The sequence below is a fragment of the Cydia splendana genome, chromosome 21, assembly GCF_910591565.1.
Source record: "Cydia splendana chromosome 21, ilCydSple1.2, whole genome shotgun sequence".
Classification (NCBI taxonomy): Eukaryota; Metazoa; Arthropoda; class Insecta; order Lepidoptera; family Tortricidae; genus Cydia; species Cydia splendana.
The window spans coordinates 1,816,276-1,838,193 of NC_085980.1; the positions used below are offsets into that span (position 1 = coordinate 1,816,276).

Sequence of the window (21,918 nt, forward strand, 5' to 3'; positions counted from 1 at the left end):
AAATGGGAGCTACAGATACTTAAGTAAGTCTAATTAAAAACATACTCCTTGGATATTAGTAGATAGGTAGGTATAACAATGAGTAATAATCTAGACACGTGAGATTTTATAGGCATAAAGTATTCACAAATTTGGTTAGGCCATTATTAAATACAAATTCATTTTAAACTTAGCGTGGTCTGACTTTAAATTGAAGGGGTTTGTGCGTCGATCAACTATTTCTTGTTGTTATTCTGTCCGATCAGCCAGGAGACAACAGTAGCATAGTTTCTTAGAAGAGCTGCTGTACCACGTTCTACAAACGTGCTTAGTAAATGTCCCATTATGGAAAGGCCTTATAACTACCAAAAAATTCAAGTTTGGTTCATTTAAATACGAAATAAGTAGTATTTTAAGAGTGACCCAGGAGACCGTAACCATGGCAACTAGGGACAAGAAAAAGTTGATTCACCCTTGTAATTCCAATAAATTAACAACATCACTCGAACAAATGAACCGTATCCCTGCACGGTATCGCTCTCCCTAAAATTAAAACTACTAATGAAAGAGCTATTGTTGAGAGCTTAGTTCAGTGACCCGAGACATTTCAACTGATCATAATATTGTAGACATTTGGCTATTGGGATTGGAAATAGAGTCTGATCAAGCTAACTGGGGCCTTACCATGATGTCCTTATTGCGATTCTGTTTAGGACCTAAACCAGGCGTGTCTCACTCCGATTTCGTCGCTTTGCTACAGGTAGCTAAAAGTACATCCGTTCCACCCCAATTTGGTGGCTAGCCATAAGCCGCGCGTGGCGCTGTCGTCACCTAGCGGCCATATCTGTGCGTAACAGACGCGTTTTGTTAGAGAGTGAGTCTTCTGTACCTAGTACTATTATTTATTCTTTGCCTAAACTGAATTGCTAAAGGTCGGAGCTATATAAGACGCATAACTCCGTCCTTTAGCAATTCAGTTAAGTTCCTAAACAGAATCGCAATAAGGACATCATGGTAAGGCCCCTGATAAACTAAATTGAAATAGTCCTTATCAACCGGCAATGTAGTACCATCGTCCACACTCTTAACTGTCCATCGGTGGACCTTATGCCTTTTCTAATATGGTCCACCGATGGACAATTAAGGGGATCCCATGCCCCAATGACCTTCGATATTAATCCCTTAGTTTTCTTATATTTTTTGTAGCTTTAATCATATTAACAACAACGGCTTTAAGGGGCTCCTCCACGCCAATGACCTTCGATCTGAATCCCTTACTTTTATAATGTTTTTTGTAGCTTATCATAATAACAGCAACGGCTTTAAGCAATATAGTACCTCATATTTACTTCAAAGTTCATTGTCTTCGTGATATTTTGTATCAAAGTTGAACAATTGTAGGCCAAAAAAATTGGTTTTCTGGCCATAACTTTTGTGTTAATTAGTTTAAAATTAAAATCCTAGACACGTTTATAGAGACGTCAAAGACGAACCCAAATATGTAGATTTCGTATATGTTAGATCTTTCACAGCAATCAAGATACGAAAAAAGTGTTTTTTAGACAATGTTGCAAATAAACATTGAAATTGAAATTGAATGTTTAAAAAGAATCATAAAGAAATAAGTATTCATTTCTTTCAAAATCCGGTAGACAAAAATGGACATAAAAGATTGAAGAACCGACAGCCGTTTGCCCTATAATTCTATCTGTAGTGCGAAAGTAGGAGATACGATTCAAAACACGTCAAAAATCGATGAAAACCTCGGGTAGCCCCTTAAAAGTGTTGCTGTTTGTACATAATGTACAGTCACCTGCAATAATATGTTACTCTTCGAAGGCCGCCATAATATGTGCCACGCTCTTATGGCTCAAAAAAACCGGGCAAGTGCGAGTCGGACTCGCACACGAAGGGTTCCGTACCATTATCTATAAAAACGGTCACCCATCCAAGTACTGACCCCGCCCGACGTTGCTTAACTTCGGTCAAAAATCACGATTGTTGTATGGGAGGGAGCCCCACTTAAATCTTTATTTTATTCTGTTTTTAGTATTTGTTGTTATAGCGGCAACAGAAATACTTACATCATCTGTGAAAATTTCAACTGTCTAGCTATCACAGATCACGAGATATAGCCTGGTGACAGACGGACGGACAGCGGAGTCTTAGTAATAGGGTCCCGTTTTACCCTTTGGGTACGAAACCCTAAAAATAAGATCGTGTCAGATATTTTTGCGTTCGTTATGTAACATATTATTGCAGGTGACTGTAGTTGCTTGAAAACGTCTAATTATCTCCCTAAAATAAAAGCGACTAATGAAAGAGCTATGAGCTATTGTTGAGAGCAAAGTGCAGTGACCCGAAGCCCAACTGTGTCTATGACGAATTACTAGAATGGATGACTTTATCATCGTTGATGTTTGATATATGTATTATCTACTAGCTTTTGCCCGCGACTTTGCGTGGAATTAGTGACAGCAGCTAAAGTGGGTATAGCGCCTGGATAATGCTAATAGCAATCATTCAATTCGCGCATTGCTTACTTCAATTATTAGGCAATTCATTAACTCTTTCAATTCCACCCCCCTTTGCACTCTCTTCAGGGATGATTTCCGACATAAAAACTATCCTATGTCCTTCCTCGGGTCTCAAACTATCTCTATACCAAATTTCGACTAAATCGGTTCAGCAGCTTATGCGTGAAGAGGTAACAGACAGATAGACAGACACACTTTCGCCTTTAGAATATTAGTATGGATTTATCTTTAATTCTTATCTACATATAGGTAGGTGTAGGCATGTTGGTGATTGATTAGATTAGGTTCACGCCACAGAGTAGATAGTACGGTCATTTCGTAAACTCGTACCTTGTCACAGTGACAATAATATGAGGTCTCTAGCTACTTTCATTGTGATTGTCACCAGGCTGTATCTCATAAACCGAGACATTTTGTCAACAGTGACAGTTGAAATTTTCACAGACAATGTAGTTCTGTTGCCGCTGTAACAATAAATACTAAAAAGTACGGAACCCTCGGTGGGCGAGTCCGACTCGCACTTGTCCGGTTTTACCCTTTGGGTACGAAACCCTAAAAAGCAGCAGTTTTACGGCTAGGCTAAAAAAGCACAAAAAATAAAATGACTCGCTTGTTTTCACGATGACTATTCCTTCTGGTTTTTTTTTGACAGCCATTTAAAATGAAAGAGATAAATGGTTTTATAACAAGTTCTTTCATTACTAATAGAACTTAATATCAAAAAGTTTTTTGTAATTTAATAGGTAATTATGCTATATTAAATGTATAATAGTTTTGGCCATACAAAAGGTCATTATTGTATAAGAAAATAAACTTTCCAAAATATAATATTTCTTTCTCAAGCTCAGTTTTAGAATAACCTTTGTAGTTATTCTAAAAGTTAGCTCCCTATATGTCAAAACAACCATCCATCTACCTGGCAGTGGCACGCTGACAGTTATCCCTCCCAACTCCTAGCTGTAAGTTTATCATACGAACTATTCTTGGATTGACAGATCTTTTACATTTTGTTACCATATTCATTTCTATTTCGGTAACACGTTCGTATCTTTGCGGTAAACAAATGAATGTCACGGTCGATTCTAACACCAACAGTCATATTCGGGCGAACCATTTAACTGACACTCACTGTCAGCTATGTAAAGTCAACTGTAAAAATATGGGTGCACAAATCATCTCAAAAATATGTCACATAGCTCTTATGTCAGCGAATTAAAAACTATGGGACATATTTTTGAATAAGTTGGCTACACCCATATTTTTACAGTTGACTGTAGGTACTAGGTAACTGAAAGCATGGCTGCGTTAAGTTAATAATACAAAATTTAAACTAGTGTTAGTTCCAAAATTCAGCTATCTTGTACTAGAAAACTACCGCGCGACTTTACGACCCGCCTCAGAAAAATGGTGGACAATAGAGGCGGTAAAATAATTGGGGTAGGAATTTTTTCGTGGAATTTTTTCCTGCTGTATAATTATTTATGCCTAAAAACAAAACAAGATAATCTTTAATGTTAATATATTTTTCCTTTTTTATTGTGGTTTTTAGGGTTCCGTACCCAAAGGGTAAAAACGGGACCCTTTTACTAAGACTCCGCTGTCCGTCCGTCCGTCCGTCCGTCTGTCACCAGGCTGTATCTCACGAACCGTGATAGCTAGGCAGTTGAAATTTTCACAGATGATGTATTTCTGTTGCCGCTATAACAACAAATACTAAAAAGTACGGAACCCTCGGTGGACGAGTCCGACTCGCACTTGTTTATTGTGGAATGTGTGTTCGAGTCCCACGTTGGCCAGAGTTGATCATCGTTGATTTTTTTCATTGTGATTGACATCTGTATTTACAATTTATAGAAGATGATCTTTGTTTTTCTTATGGTACGGCTTTCTGCGCCCTACGTATCTAATCTATTTAGTACCTACCTGAAACCTTTAGCAAGCCCCTAATTTATTTGTAGCGAATCCCTTTTCATAAAAGTAACCCATGATTTTTTCACTTGAGTGTCTCATCGGGAGGTTCAGCGCTAGATGTCGAGCGTTTCTTTTTTGTATATTATTATTTTTATTATAATTTTGTACCTATTTGTATTTAAGAAACAATTATATCTTCCTCCCTCTTTTTTTTAATAGCCTATATTGTGTCCCACTGCTGGGCAAAGGCCTCCCCTGTCTTTCGCCACTCGTCACGGCTTTGTGCATGCTCCCGCCAGTCGCCACAGAATGTCGCTATTTTGGCCCATCTGTCCGGGTGCATCCGACAGATATGTCCCGCCTAATCCCACTTGAGTTCCTCCCTTATTCTTTTAAAAAACTCACTCTACGGACTTCTCACTGTAATAGTTAATCCAATTGCCAAGTTCATTCTCAAGAACTCTCGGCTGCACTCGAGAAATCTCGATTTCTAATAGGCCTAAGCCTACTTACTCACTTGACAAGACAACCTGTCTTCCGTACTCCTTTCTATTTATATGTTCATAATACTATAGCCCTTGGCGATAATGTGCTTGCAGCTGTGTGGGGTGCAAGTCGTAAAGAATAAGCGGGTTTATCAGTGGGGTTATTAATCAGCGATTTCGCTTAACACGTCTTGTCGTGGGGCTTCGAGTTACATGATTATGACTGACTTGCTAAGGTCTGTGAAATGCCTTTTGGTAGCGAAAACAAATAGCGACATAACCGATATTATTCGTTACATCGGGACGTATGATCGACATTCACTTCAGAATCTTTAGCCGAGACAGAAAAATTAAAGATAAAATCAAAACTACACTGTATATTCAAAAAAATTAATACCTATAAATCACTACACCTTATAAGACAAAGACCCCCGCCGCGTCTGTCTGTTTGTATGTTCACGATGAACTCAAAAACTACTGGACAGATTTTCATGCGGTTTTTACCTAGGGTCTGTCCATAAATTACGTCATCGTTTTTTGACGATTTTTTTAATAGTATAATAATATATAGTTTTACAAACGACCGCGTCTGAAACCGCTTACCTCCTCTACTCTACACCACCACTACCACCATTAGGTTGTCAATGTGTGCGTGGGAGTTCGTTCACCCGCAGCCACAAGTATTACGTACACTCCGACTAATTGTTTTTGTTATAAGGATCATGATAATACATCATTCTAATATGCTATAAAAACTAGAGTGCTTTGAGATGCTTCATTTCAATCATACTTAGCTCAGTTTTGTGTATAATTTTCAACGGCCTTATGGTAGTAAAATGCAAGTTGCTCTGTAGGAGAAAATGCGTAAAATTATATTGACGTCTATGTTTTGATTTTACAAGTCTTTATAAATTAAACATACATTGTTTGTTACCTAGTTTGAGAGACCAACTATTTTGCCATATTTTAAAGCAAGCTCTCTGTTTCATAATGGTAAATCTAGTCTAGTTGATGTATGGTGTCACAATATGGTCCCGATGTTCATATGTTGTGGTGATGTTGTCTAGTGTCTATACTCAGTTATTGGAAGATTTAATATAAATATTAGGACTATTAGGAGTATGACTATTTTTATGTACATTAAAAAAGCAAATGAGTACGATTACTTTCGTTTGACATTTACGTAGGCATCGTTGACATTAACCTTGACCTAAAAAGCTGTTATCTTACACAGACACGATGCGGTGCATTGTGTACGCTTGTGCCTTTGTTACATTTTATTTTGATTTAAGTAAAAGTATAAAAAGTAAGAGCGAATCGCCTAGCGTGGTACGGGCATGTGATGCGGAGGGATGAAAGTCATGTGACGAGAAAGGTATTACGAATGAATGTGGAGGGAAGTACGAGGAAAGGAAAACCGAGGAAAGGTGGATGGACTGTGTGAGAGATGATATGAAAAGAACGGAAGTGAATGATGAGATGATGAGAGAGAGGTAAGGTATGGAAGAAAAAGACATGTAGCGTCGACCCCAAATGAATGGGACATGGGCAAGAGAATGAAGACTTAATCTAAGTATATAAAACATTCCCGTTTGAAATTCTTCGGCTGCCTGTGCTGAAATCAACCAATAGCATTGTTTCTCCTCTCTGCTCCACGGATTACAACCAATGCTATCGGCACAGAATAAATAATAGTATTACCGTACAGAAAGGACACTTCCTACAAAACCGAAGTTTGACAGCGGTTCAGGGACTAATCATGCTATCCCTTTCGGCTATTTAGGGTTGTCAAAATTCAAGTCATTATCTTATCTGTGGTCGTACACGCAAAAGGACGTCAAGTGGTGCCAACCCTAATAATTGCTCGGAGCAATGCTGAGCCGAACGGAGTCGAGTTCGCCCGAAGTCAGGAGTGTCTCCTCATTGCTATCGGACGTCTCCTCTCATCTCCGCCTCAGTGAAAAGCTAGCTTTACAAAGTGGAATCCTACAATTGAGATGAAATAAATCCAAATCGGTTCAGAAATGACGGAAATTCTGACTTAACATACCTACATACAAAGATATGCGGCCGAATTGATAACCTCCTTTTTTGAAGTCGATTAAAAATAATGACAGCTAGACTCACGATGGACGGGATGAAGTACTCAAATTTCTTAGTTTATCGTGAGAATTCCATGGTCGAAACACCTGCGGTATAAAATACCGTTAGCATGCATCTTCGCGCGTTGCTTGAATTACTAAGTTCTAGTTAGTGGACAGCTATGCAAACCAGTTGTCAAAACTGGGGTTCGTATAGGAATGCTGTGCATTGCAAGATTGTTTAGCTAATAAGTTTAAATTCTTTAAATCATAGGTTATAACTAAGCTCCTAAGGGGTCATCCATTAATTACATCACACGTTTAGGGGGGGTAAAAAAACCTTGAAATTCGTGTGACGTAATTAATGGATGACCCCTAAGGCCCTGTTACCGCTCAACATTAACGGGCGTATGATGCTCACAGCTATTGACCCGATAGAGCATATATCACGTTATGACACCGCTCGATAGGAAGAGATGCGTATCCTAAACTGAAATAAATGTCATATACTAAGAAAAAGTGACCAAGGCCTCCAATGACTCAGGCTGGAATCGAACCAGCGTCCTCTGCTATCGCGGCAGGTGCCTGTGCCATTCGGCCACCGGCTGTAGCCCAGGTCGCAATGGCATAGGTCGAATTTTTCCAGTTTTTCGATTTTTTTTAGTGTTGCTACATGAAAATAAAAACAAATTATAATATTTTCTGAACATTATTATCACACCGCGACCATTGCATCTTTATTCTTTACAGTTGAAATTAGTAGACTTAAAACGAAAATATATACCTACTTACTTGGCTGGCGCGATACCCAAAATGAGTCTTGGCCTCCAACACAAGAGCACGCCACTTTGCTCGATCCAGCGCGGTATCATGCTAGCTTTATATAAGTTCCACGTTGCCATAGGTTTTTGCAGAGTTCAGACAGCATAAAAAGGGCTAAAATTATATGTGACTTTCCACTCCATTCCGTTTCTATCAGAATTTATGTTGGAATTCCAGACGGAAAGGTCCTTATTGAGCTTGAAGCATAAGGACCCTTCTGTAATGGATAGCCCCATGGGAAAATCAATCGACGGTCAGCCTTGAAATAGCTTACTGACCCTACAGTTTATGTGGTTACACCTACAATATTTGTTATTGCAAAAAGTTAACTAATCATTATTGAACCCCCACTAGACACAGAGACAATACAAAAAAAAAACATGTAGATCGATAATAAATATTGATAATGTGATAGATGTAATAGACCGCGGGCCGGGAGCAAATATCGTCAGTCATCGCCTCCCGCTTGATACTTTGTCAGTAGTTTATATGCTATCATGAATTAAAAAAATAGTCAGCCGGCTGTATCGCGGTGGAAAGACCGTCAGTTGATAACATGAACATGTAAAGAAAAAAAAATTCAGTCATCGCCTCCCGATTGATACTTTGCCAGATGATAGTTTAGATGCTATTAGAAATAAAGAAAAACCGTCAGCCGGTTGTATAGCGGTGGGCGGTGGAAAGACCGTCAGTAAAATTAAACATGTAAAAAATACGCGCCTACCATTTATGTCCGCAAATCCGTAACGCGTTTATAGAAATGCCTGATGAAATCCTACATGCAAAGTTTCATGATTTAGTTATTACTATAATAAAAAGGTACAGCGCTTATTTTTTACATGTTTATGCAAGTAGTGACGGTCTTTCCACCGCTGTACAACTGGCTGACGGATTTTTTAAATTAATAATAACATCTAAACTAAACTATAATCTGACAAAATATCAAACTGGAGGCGATGACAAAATTTATTTTATTTTTTTACATGTTTCGGTCGCTGCCATTCCTCAACCCACCAACGACCCAGCTGACGTCCATGAGGGATCATCATACATAGCCGTTAACCAATATACGAGTTATCACCCGGGAGGCGATTGGTCATGGAAAGCTGTTCGTGGCTCGTGGTCTATAAGTACTCACAGAGACAAAGTGAACTGACGTTTTGTGGACCTTATTTCGTTACAATAAGATTTACGAATGGTCCGTTACTGTGTCGATGATGGTATGGCCGGCTAATACCATAAGTTAATATTATTCAATAAGTACAAAAAAATCTGTCAAAATTAATCGTTTGTTAAGCCTTATGTTAATTAGCAAAAAGCCGTGCCGAGATTTCGAGAGTAGGTATGGTATGGGGTTCTTAAAAAAGAGGGTACAGGGTTTTAAAGAGTGCAACGCGCGTGTAACACTCCTAGAGTACATAGGCTCTGCGGTAATAGGGAGTATTACTGCAATGTTCTGCCGCCAGAGTGCAGCACTAAGCTAGCTAGTAAACCATAGAGTAACTTATACATACTGTGCCTTAAACTGTTTTTTGACAAGTTTTCACAGACAATACATTCCTATTACATTAAAAAAAAAAAAAAAAAACAATAAAATATGACATTGATGCATCAAGGCGGTTTGTTAACAAGGGCCTACCGGGAAACGAGAAAATCGAAATTTGTTACCTGCCTCTTTATCGCTCGAATATGCAAGAGTGATAGAGGTTAGATAACGAAATTTCGATTTTCTCGTTTCGCGGTAGACCCTCAGATTGTAATGGATTGTGGTAGTAGCGCCCCCTGCAGAGTTTCGCGTAATATTACATATTAGAGGCGAACTATATTCCCGTTTGACACCGACGTAATATTAAAATATTGGGTTGTTCAGGTAGTAAAGGGGTTAAAACTTATCTCCTTGATCACAGGTGAAATGAGTCAAATGGTGACGCGCCAACGGACGGGGGATGAAAAAGAGAAGGTACCCTATTATTCTTATCACCAATTGTGACGTTCCCAATCAAAAGACACTGCATGTAGTCAATAAGGACAATTTCTAATACCATCATGGCAGTAGCGACTTATTGACAACTTACAGTACCTTTTGTTGGAAACCGTCACAATTGTTCACCGATAATTAACTTACAACCATACACCGTGTTTTTTTTGATTTCCGTTAATTTCAAGGGTGCATTCCTGAGCTTAAATCAAGTAACTTTCTCAAAGACACCGATGTTCTAATTAAGTCCATTTCGGATATAATCCATAATTTATTTTTTTCCTATAAGGCCTCTACAAGCGTGTACACTTGCCTTAGGGCCGGCTTACATATTGATTAGTGTTTAGAATGAGTTCATACATTTGCTACTAAACTTAAGTACAATCTCGGTCGATTGATGTACGAAATGACATTGATATGTCACAGATTTCAATTGTTTGGTTGAGTTAAATGTAATGCCCGTGTTACAACAACGCTATATGCTACATTTAATTACTTTTTAAACAAAAAAAAAACAAAAAAGAAAACATTTTTTTTTTTTGAAAATTAACTATGCCATTTAGTTCTTATAAACGTACTTAACTATACCCCGAAGTTAACGGAATTCAATAAAAACACGGTGTATAGTAACTAACGAAAAAAAATAGACAACTCATAACAAATATACGATAATTTACTTCTTTTCTTATCATCATATTATAACAATTAACCTTAAATATTACCTGCTTATTTCAAAAGCTTTATACCTGCTTGGGACAGTGGATAACACTGATAACGGTACTAGAAAAACTTATTCCAACTCCATGGCATCATAAGTTCACGAAAGCTTGAGCGGACTACTCAACTTTAACTCACCGATTGTGTCAATTTTCGGAGTGAAGTGTACGTTTAAAGCGTGGTGTTTTGTTTAAAAGATTGTTGTTCATTGTTTCTAATGAATTTATACTACCCTGGGTCTTTCCTGTCTACGCTTTTGCTTGTGAGTAGTTTTCTTCTCTATTTAATTCTAGTGTTATCCGCATTAGGGGCTGTCCATAAATTACGTCATCGATTTTTGATGATTTTCGACCCCCCCCCCCTATAATCATCCAAAAATCATGCTTCAAATGACCCCATTTCCTCCTACTTCATGCTACCGTCATCCGATGTCCAGACCCCCCCCCCCCCCCCCCCCCTAATTTGAAATGACGTAATTTATGAATAGCCCCTTAATAACTTATACGAGATTTTAAAATAACAGATCAGTCGCGGTTTTTTGAAGTGAAAACTTCTTTAGCGGCGCTGTGCACTTTTTGTGATGGGGAAAAAATTTTAAACTCGCGACAGGTAAGATTCGTAAGACGGACACGTGACCTGATCGAAAAACTGTTACAATGTCATTGAGTTTTTCTTTATTGATTTAAATGTCATCTAGTGAGTTTCCGTCTAACCGGTACTAATATAACTCGAGTACTAACAGTGATGTGCTTAGGGGTTTCAAGTAATGCGACGAAATAACGCTGATGGCGTTAACCTCAATTATACATAGTGCTGCAGACATTTTGCACTAGTCATTGAGTTTTCACTTCTGCCGGCACTGTTTGTTTTTTCTGTAACATTTCGGCTGACATTTTTCAGCGCTTTGAAATATTTTAGTGTTTAGAAAATGCAATTGTGCAACTGGCAGCGCGACTCCTATATTCATCTTCTCTATTCATATTTCTACTCTGCACATTGTGTTAGGTTAGGGATGGGTGATGGTATGTCCCGAGATTCGCTACAGATGTAGTGCATAATTGTTTTCCATCGTATTTCTATTTTCTCGGAATCGTTCGAATTTGTCATGCTACTTCAGACAACCTCAGTACTTTTTGTACCGAGACTGACTGAAATAGCAAGACACGCTCGTACGTTTCCGTGAAAATACGGTGGAAAATACTTATGCACTACATCTGTACATGGGACAATTGTGCTACATTTGATTAGTCATGTCATATCCACAGACATTATTACCATCATCAATTTTTCATGTAAAACGTGGTGGTGGGTTAAGTGTTTATATGTATTACATACTTCCAATACTTTAAGCATTGTACGTATAGTGATAACATTATAAAACGCATACATTCGAAATACACCAGCGGCAGTAGCATGGTCGCATTTTTACCGCTTGTCACCGTGCCTGTCACGTTCTAACAAGTATGTAAGTGCGAAAGGGACGCGCATAGTGACATGCGATAAAGATGGAACCGTGCTGCGCCCGCAGGTTATTTAGAACTTAATAATAATCATAAAAAGACGTGCTAAGTCGCCGAAAAAGCGTCTGCGCTGCCCTGTACTCCATCAGCCGAAATACCAAGTCACGTGGTCTTTTGTTTACACTATTTTATTATCCACATAGCCGGGTCCACACAGAGCGAGCAAGCGCGCGAGCCAATTTCCTCGCGCACAAAACGGCCAGTGTAGACGCGCGCTCTTCGGACCCGGTTAATGGAATATACCTACTATAAAATTGATAATATGGTATCGAGAACGTTTCATTTCCAGTAATAAATTAGTTTCTTACATCGGGAACATATGTTTCCATATCACACAAACATGGTATGGAATAATCCCTAAATAAACCTCTAAAATTATTAAGCCCCTATAAAATGCCACGCTGTTTGTTTAGCCCGCTAAATTTAGGGGTAAAACACCATAAGCTTCTTAGGCTAGGCTTCTTAAAAACACCTGCTAGCTCCTTTTGGGGATTTATAAATTTTTGTGGCAAATGTTTTAGAATATACTTCTTTGGGCTTTGTTTCGTTACTGCAAATAATTCAGACATGAAAAAAAGAAAGCAAAAAATGGGAACTTTTATTTTAGATGTTTACTACAACTTCTAAAAGTCTTTTTACTTTCACAGCGACAAACAGACAGTCCAGTGAAAGATATGAAAAAGAAAATGGCGGCCAACGCTGAAAAGGAAAAGAACGCCGCAGAACAAGCCACCAGCAAGCCTGCAGAAAAACCCTCAGATAAACCCACAGATAAAACAGATAAACCTGCAGAAAAGCCCGCGGATAAACCGAAGGCAGCTGAGAAGCCAGTTGATAAGAAAGATAAAGCACCTGAGAAGCCAGTTGAGAAAAAAGATAAAGCACCTGAGAAGCCAGTTGAGAAGAAAGATAAAGCACCTGAGAAGCCAGTTGAGAAGAAGGATAAACCTGCTGAGAAGAAGGAGGGACAGAGTGAAAAGAAGAAGGAAGAGAATGGCAAAGGAGAGAGCAGTGGAAAGGTGAGTAGTTTACTCGTCAGACGTTATTTCATCCTGTCATAATGTAGGTATACAATTGCCCAGTCTACTAACCATTCAACGTATGGTTTGGCACTATAATTACATTTCGATTGGGCAGATTAGTTACACATCAAGATTGTTTACCTTATTTCTGATGCTAAAAAACGAACTATAGTGGGGCGTGGGGCAAGAATTAAATTCTTTTGTACATTTTAAAGAAAAAGAAAAATATTTTATTTGTCAACACGCACAAACAATAAGGTATACAATAAATTATCTAAGTGTGCCAGCAAAAAGGTTCAATTTTCGATTCAATCAAACAAATTCGGAGCACCAAATTTTCGGTTGAAGCCTTTAGGTGGTATTTCCGTGCAGAAAAGCTCTCTTAGCATAATAACTACTTAATTAATAAATTAAGAAGCGTAGGGGTTCGCTATACGCCTAAAAACCCATTACATGCCAAAAATGTCTTACATCATTTTGGAAAATAGCCGACACTCTTCAAACTGCTGAATCGACTATCAAACATAGCTAAGAACCACCGCAAGGAAACTCGCTTCACGTAGAAAAAACCGCATTGCTCTCCGTTGGAGAGATGTCACATACATTGGCGTCAAACATATAACGCTCCTCTTGCGTCAGGAGTTAAAAAGGGATTGCCAGCATCGTACCCTTACTCCTTATTTCCCGATTTCTGTCTATACCATCACGATCCACGATTGTTGCGCCATTTAAAGTCCTAGTTAAATTGGCTGTACAACTTGTACAATAGGGACCGTGCGCGTTGGAGGGTCTGCCATCTTGTGGCCTGAATCGGAAACATATGTGCACATGTACATTGCCAAAGCAAGTGCTACCATCTACCGTTCTCGTCGGTACGTTTCCTTGTGCATAGTAGGTTCTGCTATCTTGTGGGCTACATCGGAAGCATAAACGACACATTTACGCCTCGCGCCAAAAATCTGACGGCTCCTATGCTGCCCCCTATAGTTCATGCACGGGCCCACGGGGCCTATACTTACTCTATAGAATTTCCAGTTTAGCAAGAACCCTAAATGACATAACAATCCCATGTGGTGACTACTAATGTAATCATTTGTATTGCAGATAGAGAAACCAGCAGCAAACGGCCGCCCCAAACAGAACGGCAGCACCACCACAAACGGAACGGTGAGTCCCGACTCGGACTCGATATCGGACGCTGATGAAACGGAACAGTTCCCGGAACTGGCTTACGACGATTCTGATGTGGACTGGGAGCCAGGCATGGATTGTCCTAGCCGGAGCTTCACTAGGCGCGAACAGGTAACAGCAACATTCTGAACTGGACCTTATGTTGCCGCAATAAGGCAGAGTAACCAGCAGCAAACGTCCCAAACAGAACGGCAGCACGAACGGAACGGTGAGTCCCGACTGTGGACGAAACGGAACAGTTCCCGGAACTCGCTTACGATGATTCTGATGTGGACTGGGAGCCAGGCATGGACTGTCCTAGTCGGAGCTTCACCAGGCGCAAACAGGTAACAGCTACATACTGAAGTTGACCTTATGTTACCGCAATAAGGTAGGTAACCAGCAGCCAACGGCCGCCCCAAACAACGTCAGCACGAACGGAACGGTGAGTCCCGACTGTGGACTCGATGTCAGATGCGGACGATGATTCTGACGTGGAATAGAAGCCAGGAATGGCCTGTCCTAGTCGCAACCTTACCAGGCGTGAACAGGTTTCTAGCTTTTGTCAATTTTTTACACAAAACATTTTCTGACACACATTTGACTTACCCGAACCGAGTAAACTGTCAGCCGCCTTAAGACGTCTTTATTGTATACTACCTACATGGATGGTGTTTAGCAATAATGTGTCAATCCACATTAATTACGCAATAAGATGTCAACTCAAAAATATTACGCTTAAAGTTGACATTTCATTCCAAAATTAATGTGGGTTGACACATTTTTGCTAAACACCATCCACATATAGTAGCGTTTGAAGCGTTTCTAAAAAGCTCTGTAAAGCCGGTTATATCAGTTTACATAAAACTTAAATGGCCCTTTTACACATCCTAATTTCAGTTCACCGAAAAGTTATTTTTTTTTCAAAAACAACACACGAACCACGATTTTTACCAAACATACATACCTACATGCCCTACATACCGTTTTTGTCCAGGGGTTAACAACTCTTTGATGACACTGACAACTTCATGTCTGTTCAAGACTTTTGTTATCTGTATTCTCTCTTTCCAATTTAATACCTTTACACTTTGACCAGTCCCACATAACCAATAATAATTAACTCCCTGACTTATACTAATGTGTGAATGTTGGTGAAGGTGAAGGCGACTCGGACACCGGAGACGCCGCGACCGGCCTCAGACAAACAGGAGACAGATGAAGTAAGTCATCCCTGTTACATGCCTAGCTTGACATGTTACCCGGTACTGTAGAACCTAGTCCGAACCGGGCAAATGTGATCCAAAGTTAGGGGAGACTTGGAGGTTTTTTTTTGTTGTGGGAATGCACGCACGGTGTGTGGGATCGCCGCTCCTAATCCCTTCTAATCCTCTCTCTCGGCGAGAGGGGGGGAGCATTTGGCCCTACCCACTAAACCCACTCCGGCGTTTTACCCTCTTTGCCGTTCATGAGGGCGCACTGGGATCGATGTCATTCCACCACGGCGCCCTCCGAGAGACTTGTAGGCCTAACAGAGAAGCGGCGCGACCGTACCTCACCCGCGAAATATAGACTACCTATCTTTATAGGGTTCCATATCCAAAGGGTAAAAACGGGAGCTTATTACTGACTCCACTGTCCGTCTGTTTATCTATCACCAGGCTGTATCTCATGAAACGTGATAGATAGACAGTTGAAATTTTCGCAGATGATTTATTTCTGTTACCGCTATAACATCAAATAGTAAAAAGTATGGAACCCTCGGTGGGTGAGTCCGACTCGACCTTGTCCGGTTTTTAGTTCAGTGCAGTTGTATTGATAAGAGAGGGAGGGGTTTTCTATCTCGCGAGCGAGATACTGTCGCGCCGCTCCTGTGCTAGTAGGCCTATTGATCCCCTAAATTAAAAGTTGTATTAAATACATTTAAAATAGCATTATGAATTTACTAAGTTGTTAAAATGAGACCATTATAGCGATTGGTTCCTTCCTTTCTTCGTATAGTTGGCTTCTAAAATCTCCAGTCACCTTGTAATCTTTGGGATTACCTTAATTAACAAAAAATATCGAGAGAAACATCGGCTTAACGCCGATAATTACCTCCAGAAATAAATCAACATTATCGTGGCATTATTACTAGCACGAAGGACTAAAGTTTTACACAAATTACCAAGGCAAAATTTACGTCAGAAACGTGGCAAAAGAAATTTCAAATTTTCACGAAAACCGTTATGACGCGCGTCATCATAAGGTCATAGTTTGTACACCTAAATACACATCTCGTAAAGATTTAAATAATTTAACGATTCGCATTTACCATTGTCTCTTGGCCCACTTTAATGTTGCACTGTTTTGATTACTCAAGTGAAAACTTGCGTCTCAACTTGAGACGCCTTGAGACTATCAAGGATATATTTGTTTAATAATGAATATGCAATTTTAAGATGTTCTTGAGTAGACCAGGGTTAGTTCGGTAAAAAAATAACTACTGTTTTTACCAAACCGGGTAAACGTTCAAATAATATACAATAATGACTTCGTTATTATATTAGATGTCTATTTATACCTATGTTTATTGTTAGGTTAAAGGTTAGTTATATCAAAAAGAATAGATAGTATAGAGGGGTCCTGTCATTGTAAATTTTGTAGTCACTGTAAATTTACTGCCATCTATCGACACACGACTAAAACTCAAAATGAAAACGTATAAAGTTATCAAGAAATGTATATACAGGGTGGAAAGGCACGACGATCCTTTCCGGAAATGGGAGATAGTTTAGCCTAAGCTCTATATTTTCTCCATAGAAACTATGTTAATATGGGCAACCGTTTCTAAATTATGACCTTTTAAACATCCACGCAAAAAACTACTTTGTTCTAACCCTAACAGGTGACAGGGTCAATGAACTTACTTGTAAACAATCAGTATTCGACAGGAAATTATGCTAATTTGTTGCCATCTAACCATTTTTAGGTCTGCTTACAGCACGGTAAGAATCATTGCAGGATTTTCGCTTTCTTAGTGGTTCCACTTGTTCAATACTTGAATGAAATAGTTATGTTATTCCTTAATATTAATAATACTAACCACAACATTGTTTACAACGACAGTTCAAATGGTGACATTGACAACCACTCAAAAGTACGCAATCGTCTTATAAATATCTCTGGTTTCCTTGACTGATAAAAAGGTTTTAGTTTCTTAACACGTTTCACAAAATTATTTTCGAATAATTGGAAACTATCTAAAATAATTAAAAATAACAAGTAGGTTGTGTTAGTTGCACCAAATGAACTTGCAAAAATTAAATACTAAGAATAAATCAAGAATAAATACTTCTTCAATACCAAACTAACAAACCTTCTTGCGTGGGAGGAAATAGACAAGACGTCTGATGTTTGAAATTAAATTTTCATTGAACTATACTTATTGAATGTCATATTCTTCAAATAAAAATGTTAGATGCTCGTGGCTATTTAAATTTGTGGGGCTGTGTAAAAGATATGGTGTACCAAACCAAACGGAATGTGAAACTGCGGACGAAATGAGACAAAGGCTAATTGGTGCTTTCTGCGGAGGATAAATGACGAAGAGCATACACTATATCGCATGTGCATCGACATACTCGGGTACGGGCTGCGGCGGCGTTGTAATACACGGAGGTACATTTGAACACCGTATGTGAAAAGAAGATATTAGGTCATTACCTATGAAATTGGCGTTTTGTTCGGAGAATTTCAACGAAACACAAATTTCCATACAATTAATTTTGCGGATATTTTTTTGATGGCTAATTCAAACCAAACAAAATTTTTCCAGTAATTTTTGACACCTTTAAGGTATGTTTTCAATATCTCCATTTCTTGAAAATTGGTACCATTAGAAAAATATAAGTAATTTTAATACTCGAACCGACAGCACATGAAAAGACCTATTTTCAAGGCTTAATTCTGAACACTTAACAATAAAAAATAACAATTAATTGTATGTAAAATCGTTGTTTATTGAGTGCACTGTAGTTTTATTGTAATTGTGTATGTACTTTTGTAAAAAAAAAAAAACTAGGATCAGACTTATATCTATGAACAAAAACGCCAATTTCATAGGTAAGGACCCAATAGTATTAAATATTGGAAAAAAGTAATTATCTAAGAAAGTAATAAAATTGTTTGTAATATTTTTGCATGCATTTGATTTATTTGACATTTATGCGTCATTCATACATCATTGCGATACTGTCAACGATCGGAAAAAAATGTAAAGTCCCGAGCTTTCCCGACGGAGATCCTTAATCTAGCCGTCATGTGCACATGCTATAGGGTTATCACCACAGTTAAAAAGTAGTATTTTTGCAATTTTTATTTTTTACTCAATTAACGATTCTTACCATTACCAATAGTCTCTGTATCACTTAAACGACCTAATACTTCCGGGAAGGATCGTCGTGCCTTTCCACCCTGTATATGGATAAATGATTTTATTATTTTTATATCATTTTAATCCATGTTCATTCACTGATATCTATGTGTTAAAATTGTTAAATATGAAACGGTGTCGTCACGCCATCTAGCCGAGGATAGGCTAAAGGTGTGTGCGGCATCTATTCGAGAATGACTTTTACTTGAATTCCGAGGCACGTTTTTTCCTTAGACTTTATTCGTCTTATACGAAGTCACATATGTCTTTGGTTATATGTTAGGCCAATAATCTGATTTTAGTAAATGAGGTGTCTATCGATTCGCTTTTATAACACAGCAGGTGATACATAAAAGATAGTAGTAGTAAAACATTTTAATTTATAAAAAGAAGACAAAACCGGAAAAAACACTCCTCATTAGTACAAAGGCGAACTTATCCCTTGAAAGGTTATGGTATTCGGAATTTTAACTTGTTGCATTTATTGTTTATAATTGTTGTAAACTGTACCATAACTTTAAGATACCTACTAACAATGCATGCAGGATGCTAACATTTTGAAGAAAAAAACACTCTACATACCACACACTAGTGTAACATATAGTTTGGCAAGCCATTTCCGTCAGTAGAAAAGGGCGGCTAAAAATGTAGGCGCGAAAGGTTGTCCAATGTCCGCCCATAAAATTTTGAATTGCGCGTCTTTTCTTCTGACAAATTGGCTTTGCCAGAGTATACTTTAACATATCTCTAATCAGTTGTATAATTTCAGTCAAAGGAACCGAAGGTTCTGAAACTCACAGATTCAGGCAAAGACACGCCGAAAGACAGGAAATCGGACGCCAAATCCGATGCCAAATCGGAAGCTAAATCGGACCCAAAATCGGACGGAAAATCTGCAAAATCGGACGCTAAAAAAGCGGAGACGCCAAAGAAGGATGAAACTGTAAAAGCGGATGCTAAGAAAGATGTGAAAGAATCTCCCAAGAAGGGGGGGAAGGAGGATAAGTCTGAGAAAGTGGAAGTCGAGGTGGTTGTGGAGATCGAGAATAATGGAGGTGAGTGAAGTTAGACTTTAGAATTGTATAAATAAGGTTTATTTTAGAAAGGCCAATTTGAGTAACAAGAAAATGTAGATGAAACACTTTGGCAAACGTAAATACACTTTGAATTAAGTAGGTAAGGTAAACGTACTAGTGCTCGACATGCTAATGCCCAATAGATGACACCCTGCTGTCACCTCTATTGACAATGACTTAAGATTCAAAATGACATGTACTGGGACCGCGTCGAGCACCTGTACGTTTACCTTCTATTAGTACCAATACTACCAAATAAATCGAGTCTAAAAATTACCAATCCGGGGTACATAATTTTCTAGGAATTTCACCACTGATGTCTTTAACCTTTTCAACGCCAAACGGCGCATCCATTTGCCGTGCCACTGACGCCACGGGGGTAAAATTTAGTTTTGTGAATAAATAATGCCAACCTAAAAGTGGGGTGTTTTTCAGTAGATTTTCATCAAAAAACGTTCGACGTCAAATGCCGTCTTTGGCGTCGTTGTCACGATTTTGCGTTGACGTCAATTGCCGTCTGTGGCGTTCAAAAGGTTAAATTAAGTTTGAAAGTATCTACCATTGATAGGGTACCGACAAAAATAGTGTAACTGACAGGGAAAGTTTTAAGTTTTAACTACTAAAAATCTTGTACTTCTTTATTTGTGAAACGATTTTTAAATGGAGTGTTTTTAGAGATCAATAATTTAACAAGAATAATTTTATTAAAGAAGGATATTGAAATACTCCTTTTCTTTTACAGACGCGTCAGAAGAATCCCGCAAGCCAGACACGAACTTCTCAAAGTCGCGGGTCAAGGTGTCCCCGTACCGCCGGAGTATGCGTCTCGCAGACCAGACCACCAGCTCCATCGCTGCCAACTATACTGGTAATTCTTCTTCCTCGCGTTATCCTGGCACTTTGCCACTGCTCATGGGAGCCTGGGGTCCGCCTGACAACTAATCCCAAGAATTGACGTAGGCACTAGTTTTTACGGAAGCGACTGCCATCTGACCTTCCAACCCAGTGGGGAAACTAGGCCTTATTGGGATTAGCCCGGTTTCCTCACGATGTTTTCCTTCGCGGAAAAGCGACTGGTAAATATCAACTGATATTTCGTACATAACCGAAAAACTCATTGGTACGCGCCGGGGTTTGAACCCGCGACCTCCGGATTGAAAGTCGCACGCTCTTACCGCTAGGCCACCAGCGCTTTTTTACTAATTGAATTCTGTACTATAATGTATTGCTGGGGTCTCCAAAGTTTTTTACCCGAGGTACATGGCTAAGCCTTTGTTATCTTTCGCGGGCCGGATAGGCATTAGATCAGGGACTACTGCCACAAAACAGCTAAAAAATTACAATAAATTGGAACATTTAAGTAATATCTTGATTATACTTGGCCAGATATTATAATTTTTACATGAGAACTTTAGGAGAATTCCATCAGAACGCCTGTGAACACCTTTAATGCTTCCAATCTTTGAAAATACATCAACGCGCTACTATTTAACGAATAAGAAGTGTGGTGATGTATTTTCTACTATATCTACTGAGATACTTACCTAATTTTGTTTAATTATTTGGGTTTTATAGTAGGAAAACATTATTTTAGTTGTCTCGTAGATTTTTTTATATAATAGTGATATAAACAAGCTTTTTAATCTCGTTCCTTACTTAGGCCACTCAGCGCGGTACTCGACTGAAAAACTCTATTATATCACGATTGCATAAAATACTATTCTTTTACTTTCAGGCAACAACACGACCATGGAGATGGACATAACAGAGACGTCCTCATTCATGGACGACACGATGGACGACAGCTACTTGAGCGGTCTCCGCTCCATAAAGGGCCGCCGCAGCTACAAACTGCTCAAGGACATGCCGCCGAGGACCGCCAGCGCCAATAGGAGTGTCCGCTCCGTCACTAGCATCACAGGTAATAAACTAAGCGAACTCGAAGCGTGAGCTAAGCGTTTCTCTTTCAGCGAAAACGGTTTGGCTGTTGTGTGCAGGTCGCGTTTCTCAAACGATTCTTGTGTAATTTTGTGAGCAGGCTCGAATATTATATGTATGATTATTTTTTCTATTCATTTTTCAAAGTTTTTGAAAATAATGGGGTTCGTATGGAAATTATTTGTGATAAGCCTCAACTCCAACCAACTAATTGTATTTTTCAGTAGTCATCTACTTATCAGACAATTAAGCCTTACAATATTCTGAA

At 38.9% G+C, this 21,918-nt stretch overlaps 1 protein-coding gene across 1 annotated transcript in view; it reads left to right on the plus strand.

Moving 5' to 3' along the window:
- Positions 1–21,918, plus strand: part of LOC134801125 (nucleolar protein dao-5-like) — a 35,969-nt gene that overhangs the window by 12,130 nt on the left and 1,921 nt on the right. The window contains exons 2-9 of the mRNA XM_063773661.1: positions 9,723–9,775; positions 12,678–12,893; positions 12,954–13,049; positions 14,157–14,354; positions 15,383–15,445; positions 19,406–19,691; positions 20,455–20,580; positions 21,448–21,633. Of these exons, the coding sequence (XP_063629731.1) occupies positions 9,728–9,775; positions 12,678–12,893; positions 12,954–13,049; positions 14,157–14,354; positions 15,383–15,445; positions 19,406–19,691; positions 20,455–20,580; positions 21,448–21,633 (1,219 nt within the window). The 5' untranslated portion in view covers positions 9,723–9,727. The remainder of the gene's footprint in view (positions 1–9,722; positions 9,776–12,677; positions 12,894–12,953; positions 13,050–14,156; positions 14,355–15,382; positions 15,446–19,405; positions 19,692–20,454; positions 20,581–21,447; positions 21,634–21,918) is intronic.